The 7,364-nt window shown below is 35.9% G+C and overlaps 1 protein-coding gene across 4 annotated transcripts in view; it reads left to right on the top strand.

Annotated features, from left to right (window-relative positions):
- SLMAP (sarcolemma associated protein) overlaps positions 1 to 7,364 on the top strand; it is a 131,581-nt gene that overhangs the window by 49,763 nt on the left and 74,454 nt on the right. For all 4 annotated transcript variants that reach the window (XM_023537650.1, XM_023537648.1, XM_011371780.2 and 1 more), the window contains exon 3: positions 7,171 to 7,243. In XM_023537650.1, the coding sequence (XP_023393418.1) occupies positions 7,221 to 7,243 (23 nt within the window). In that variant the 5' untranslated portion in view covers positions 7,171 to 7,220. The remainder of the gene's footprint in view (positions 1 to 7,170; positions 7,244 to 7,364) is intronic.

Here is a 7,364-nt window from a genome sequence, read left to right as displayed (position 1 = left end):
CACTCTTTAGGAAATGCTGTAGAAAGCTAAGGTAACCCATAACAGGGTTACTGTGTGTTAGTACAATATTATTTCATCAACATAGATTCTTGAAGGCTTCTTTGAAAATTTAAATATCTTTTTAAACTTTAAGGAAATTAAGAAAAATATCTTCATTTTAAGTATTGTTTATTTTGGTATTTGTTGGCTTCAAAAAGTTGACTTGTGTTATGCATGGACTCTTGGGATACAGCTCTGTCACAAGTTGAGTACTGCCTGTTTAAGCATATGCCAGGAAAAAAGAAGATAAACTTTGTCCTATGCTAAAAAGTACTATAAGCTTTTTACCACTTGGAAAATCCTACTAAATTTATACAACACTACTGCATAACCCCTGAATCAAAAAGAAATCAAAAGGAGAATTTCAGACTATGTAGAAAGTCTTTTATACCAAAATGCAGTAAATCCTTAACTCAGATAAAAATTTATAATCTTAAATTCCTTCAGTAGTAAAGAAGGAAGACAAACAATGAAGAAACTTGGCACTTAGAAGAAATCAGAAAAAGAACAACAAAGAAATTAGAAAAAGCAGCAGCAGAAATTAATGAAATTAAAAACTCAAGAAGGGATAAACAAACCCAAATGCTGGTTCTGCTTTTTAAAAATAGATAATTCATAAGCCTTGATTCATTTATTAGGTTAAAAAAATACTAGCAAAATTATACAAGATAAAGAATGAAAAAGGAGACATAAACACAAGTACAGGATATACTAAGAGAATTCTAAGAGACTCATGACAACTTATGGTAAAGAAAAAAAAATCTAGAGAAAATTAATGTTTTTCTAGCAAAATTATCACAAGATGTGGAAAACTTGAATAAATCAATTTTCTTAAAAGACTAAAAAGTTTTTGAAGATTGACCAGAAACAAAGGTATTCACAGCTGAATTTGATCTTAGTCTTAAAAAGCAGGCGGAAAAAAATGGCATAGATAATAGAGGCTCTGTTTATCTCTCTGGTGACCAAATCAAAGTTGTGACGGAAACAAGGAGCAGCAGCAAGGAAAATTCACCTGGGATATAGAGGAATAAGCCATATAACTAGGGAGAAATCTAAGAAAGCACTCTGCAACGGCAGAAGGTAGGACAGAGCAAGGACGCTGGGCTGTCTGGTCTCGGGCGGCTAAATGAGACCGAGGCAGCGGCAGCTACAGAAGCCTCTTAAAGGGGCCGTGCCTCGAGCGGATTTTCGCGGTGATGAACCTACTCTCTCTGAGCACCAGTGTTCATTTAGCTGCACTCAGGGGGCACCAGAGACTTCCAGGGAGACATTGTCAGAGTGAGGGCAGAGGCGAGACTCGCTCTGTACAGAAGTGCTGGCAGTATCCATTGTTCACTGTTGAGCCCTCTCCCTCCCAGTGCATGAACACAGCGATGCCATAGCCCTGACGTCATCAAACTGGATAACAGAGGTCAATCCTCCCAGAGTATTCCCTGAAACCCCGCCTCCCCCAACTCACGGCCCCACTCAAGCTACATCCAGGTGTATCCTCAGCGAATCAGGTGCTCCTTGCTGAGCAGTGCTTAAACACACTGGAGGCAGCTGGCCTCTGTTTCTGGTGTGGCCTTTTGAGGCAACTGTAAGCACAGCATCTATGGATAGCTTGCTGAATCTTAACAGGTGGACCTGGAAAGGTAACGGCTTGGGCTAAATTTGGTCTGCAGCTGAACCCCTCTCAGGACTGTGCCACTGGACACCTACTTCACAAAGCCACACTGATAAGACTAGGAGACTTAAGAGCTTTGCTTAGTACATAGAAACATTCACAGAAAGGCAGCCAAAATGGGAACACAAAGAAGCAGAAACCATATGACAAAACAGGATAGAGATCCAGATAAAATGGAGTCGAGTAATCTAAGAGATGCAGAATTCAAAACACTAGTTATAAAGATGCTCAATGAACTTCTGGGAAGTGTAGATAAATTCAGTGAGAACTTCAACAAAGAGATTGGAAATGGAAATTATAAAAGGGAACCAGTCTGAAATGAAGAACACATTATCTGAGATGAGAAATATGTTAAATGGAATAAACAAAGAAATCAACAAAGTGAATAAAGAAAAGGGATCAAATGCCCTATCTAGAGGATGGGAAAGCCAAGGACACTCAATCAGAATGGCAAGAGATAAGATGCCAAGACTATAAAAATAATTTAAGGAGTACATGGGACCCTATTAAGTGTCAAAATATCTGTCTGATCAACGTACCTAAAGGAAAACAAGATGTTGAACAGCTGGTTGAAGAAATAATGATGGAAAACTTCCTGAACCTGGTGAAGGAAATGAACATAAAACTCCAGGAAGCTCAGAGAATTCCAAAAATCAGGGATCCAAAGAGGCCCACACCAAGACACATCGTAATTAAAATACCAAAGGTTAAATACAAAGAAAGAATATTAAAAGCAGCAAGAGAAAAGCAAATAGTTACCTATAAGGGAACACACATAAGACTGGCAGCTGATTTCTCAAAAGAAATTGTGCAGGACAGAAGGGCTTGACACAAAATATTCAACATGATGAAGACCCAGGATCTTCAACCAAGGATACTTTATCCTGCAAAGCTATCATTCAGAGTTGAAGGACAGATAAATAACTTCCCAGACAAAAATAAGCTAAAAGAATTTATCACCACCAACCCAGTATTACAGGAAATGTTGGAGGGACTTCTTTAAGAAGGAAAAACATGTATCAAAAATATAAATAAAGAATGGTAACAGCTACATTCCTGTCAATAAGTACCTTAAATGGAAAAGAATTAAGTGCTCCAACCAAAAGATAGAGTGGCTGAAAGGATAAGAAAACAAGACCCCTACATATGAAAAGGAAGGGGATGGAAAAAGATATTGTTTTGATGGACTTAGAAGGTATTTAAGTCAGAGAAAGATAAGCATTATATGATTTCACTTATATGCGGAATCTAAGGAATAAAAAGAACGAACTAATCCAAAACAGACTCACAAATATAGTGGACAATTTGGTGACGGACAGAGGGGAGGAAGGGTTTGAGGGGCTGGGAGAATGGGGTGAAGGGCAAGTACAAATTAGTAGCTGATGGATGGTCACCGGGATGGGGAGCACGGCATAGGGAATGCAGTTAGCATTGATATGTTGGCTCGGTGGAGGGTCAGGGGAGGGAGGGAGCAATTGGGGGGATCGTTTTATGAACTATATAGATGCCTAACCAATGTACTGTATACTTGAAACTAATTAAAATAAATAAATTTAAAAATAAGCCAATGAGAACTATCACTCCACAGTATGCTAGAGGAAAGTGGTAAATGAATCCACATACCTAGAGAAAGGATTCCTCCCACCAAATAAATAGGTAAAAACATGATCCCTGGGGATGAGAGTAGCAAATTGAGTCTAAGGCAGGAAATATATAAATTGAGTCTAGAAGATTTTGTCATTATCAGAAACCAATGAAGCTATCTAAGACTGCTGGGGTTCTGTCAGAAGGACTCAGGAATTAAATCAAATATTAATAACAGCAGTGGATTGAAATAGATCAGATATGTTTAAATCCATGAATTTACAATGATTTTAAAAAGAAGATTCGATCACCTTTGTAAGAACTTAAGAAACCCATTTATCATTCTTAAAACAGGAGAAGAGAATAAAGCATTTATGCTACCTTTCCTGTAGGAATTCCACCTGAGATAGTTTTTATTACTGAGATCCAGCTCACAAAGACAGAATGATACAATATCAATTAAAAAATATTTTTCAGAATTAAGAGTATTTGTCTGTTCATCTAACTTTCCCTGCCTCGGTTATAGCTTTAAAAAAAAAAAAAAAAGTCTGAATCAGAAGCTTTATGAAGCAAAAGTTCAGGAGTGAAAGTTTAGTAACTGTTTTATCTTAGATTATAGTCAAAAGGCAATTAAGTGATTTCCCAGTCTGGGGAATTATTAACACCTCTGTAGGAAATGTTAACACCTCTCATTTAGGTCTTGGTTTTTTAAATATTTCTTTGGCTTTTATGGCCTTACTCATTGTATTTTCTGTTGTTGCCAGTCATTTCAAGAGATCCTTCAGACAGCTCAAACATACATAGATTGTATTGACTTTCTTCCGCAGGGCAGGAATGGGGATAGAACCAGACTACAATATAATTTAAAAGTTTTAGTTTCTAGTCTAGGGCCTTAAACAATTTTTAAATTTATCAGAGTAAACATTGGTCCTTTAAGTGATGTTTGTGTGAAGAGACAATAGAAAAGGCCGACTACATACCATAAAGTAAATATATTAACTCAAAAGTAAATAAATAATCTGTACAAGGTAATAGAGAAAAACCCCACACAAATGGCAGTAAGCTCGTGTAGTCTTAATTCTGATTTTTAGTAAAACCTCATAACTACAGCAGGTAATTGCAGATTTTTCTTCTGCAAATACCTTGTTTCCCCAATTCAGACACCTTTTTTTCATGTTTTAACATTTCTGAAATTTGCATGTGTCATACAATGCATGTGTATTTTTAATGTGGCAATGTACCTATGTCCTCCTTACCCTGCCTGAGAAACTTTTAAATTGTGTGTTTTACAATCAATTTTGTCTTTGAATTTTGGAAGTACAATAATGTTCTGGGTAAATTTGTTTTTACAGTACTTCATAGACTACAGCAGCATTTTTCACAGTATTTTTTTTATAATGCCATCTGTGCAATCTATATAATACCATAATTACACAAGCCTGTGTTAAGTGTTCCTAAAAAGGGGACAAGAATGCTCAAATGGTTAAATAAGTTTGGGAAATGCATCATGAGGGACAGAAAGTCCATTAAGCTCCAAGAAAGCCTATGGTTAAAATATTTTTTAACTCTTTTAACTTCTTTTAACCAAATATTTTCTAAACTCATCTGACCCCCAAATCCTCTTTTTGTTAACATCTACCGGCACTCCATTTGGGGAAATACTGCTATGTAGAACTGGTTATTATAAGTGTATTTTTTTCCCCACCAGGTTGCTTTAAATACTTGCCTATCGCATATTAAAGTGATAAATAACTTTCTGTGCATCTGGTTTTCACAAGAACCTTTTCAAAGGCAGGGTTAGTTAGACTAGATTGTTAGTGTAGTCAGACATGGTCTTTAAATGCCTTCATTAGTGCAGCAACTCTGTATTAGCCCTTGGTTCATCTCACAGTCTGTTTATCAGTTCAGTTGCTGGGCTTCCGGACAATATAGCTATAGTCCCATGTAACATATCACAGTTATCAGCTTGGCACTGTAACTCACTATACTTATTTTTAAAAAGCAACTTTATTATCAACTTAAATGTATTGGTAAAGTGTCAGTATTGCTAGATCTTCTTGTGTTGTATACTTGTATTTATTGTAGCTTATTTATAGCACATCTCTGGGGGAGCCATAGAGCTGGGATAAATCTATCCTTTCCCTGTCTGCTGCCAGGGAAGTTCTTTAACATATTCAATAAGCATATATTAAATGCTTGCTTTGTACCAGAAGCAACCAATCCTTGCTGCCTTCAAACAGTTGAATCTAACTATTGTGTCAATGATGAGAATATTCAAAATACAGTGTGCTTAGTGTTATAATAAGTAGATATAGGAGGCTCTGGGGATACCTAACTGAGCTTTGGTGAAGGAAGTAGAAAGTCTGAGCCTGGAGGATAAGTAGCATTTGATTATGCAGGCCGGGGGACAAAGGACATCTCTAATATAGAGGGCAGCTAATATAGAGGTAAAAGGCATGCTTGTGAAAAGTGAGGTATTTGAAGATAAAAGTAGCTTTGTTTTAGTATAGGATATTTGTGATAACAGGATGGAGGATGAAGCCCGAAAGGAAGGAAGGAGCCCAGTAGTTTATGGTGGTCAATGCTGTTTGGTTGAGAATTTAAAATGCTGTCCCATCTATGGTTCCTGATCAGTTAGCACTTTGCATATAATAAATTAGTTAATGAAAATTAATATTGAGTAAACTATACTAAATTACTTAAATTTAATGTGCATTTCCAGATGACAAGTAATCATATTACCTCATGTTTATAATACCATCTTGATGATTCATGAGCCTGATTACTTAATCAATTACCTTCCTATAAATTCATTAGCTCTATTCTTTGAAACCAGTTTTATTGAGAAACAATTTATGTACAACATCAATTTCACATGAACAATTTAGTGAGTTTTAACAAATGTATAGTCAGATAACCAGCACTCTTCTAGTCATGATAAAGGATATTTTCATCACCCTGCATTAACTTTTAATTAGAGTTTGGTAAACAAAATTAACTCTTTGAACCCTGGAAGACATAATATCTGAAGAATAAAGAAAAAAAAAACTATCAACCTTTAAACCAGCCAAAAAAATTTTTTTTTATAAAAACTTCATACAAAGGAAAGCTCTCTGGATAAGTGCTACCTTTTGGGTGGGGGTCTCTTGAAATCTTCAGAAGAAAAAAGAGAAAGTAAGATGCAAGGGTTAAAAGTTGTCTATATAATGACTGGTATGAAGAGGTTTGGGAGTAGAGGAAGAAACAACCACCAAGAAAACAAAACCAAAATTTTAAATACTGACCTGGAAACTTTAGACTTGAATTCCAGCAGACAGCTCTGATACTTAGTGGCAGAGAGTTGTAGAAGTAGTTTCATTTGAGATCTTGGTTTTCTCACTCATAAAATGAGGGAATTGAATGGCATATTCCAAACTGTATTATGTAGAACTTTTAGAGTTTTGTGAGGTATAGATAGGAGTTATGGATTGGGGACAGGAGAATTATGAATAAGGGCTAAATTTTAAACTGGGGAATAGTTAGACTTAGGTTTGATGCCTGCAGATAAGGGGAAAAGTGCATTTCCCCCCACCCCCAGCCCCACCCCACTCCAGTTGTATTTCCCTGTATTCCATTGACCTTTTATTGACTTGTTATAGCATTGGAGATTAGGACACTTTTTGAAACAATTCTATCTGTAGTTCTATCTTGTAATTGTGATTTATTATGGATAGGGATGTGTTTCTCTAGGAGAATGAATACTGTCATTAAACCACCAGATTTATTTTCTTTTCCAGAAGTTATTACATATAAAAATAAAATATATGTTTAGATATGGGAAGTATAAAGACATATATTTTTAAACAATTATTTTATCCATCTTATTTGTTTATTTTAACCAGTGACCCATGGGTGTATTGTTTCCACAATAAAACTTTTTCTACCAGATGGTATGGAAGCCCGGCTCCGCTCAGAGTGAGTATAATTTAGTGTTATGAAGTTTTTGTATTAATTACCTTGGTTAATAATATTCTAGATGATGGTGTACTATTAATACTTCAGAATTATTCTAATGTCAGGAAGTTTATGTAGTACT

This window comes from Pteropus vampyrus, unplaced genomic scaffold, assembly GCF_000151845.1.
Source record: "Pteropus vampyrus isolate Shadow unplaced genomic scaffold, Pvam_2.0 Scaffold195, whole genome shotgun sequence".
NCBI lineage: Eukaryota > Metazoa > Chordata > Mammalia > Chiroptera > Pteropodidae > Pteropus > Pteropus vampyrus.
This window is presented reverse-complemented; position numbering and strand designations above follow the sequence as displayed.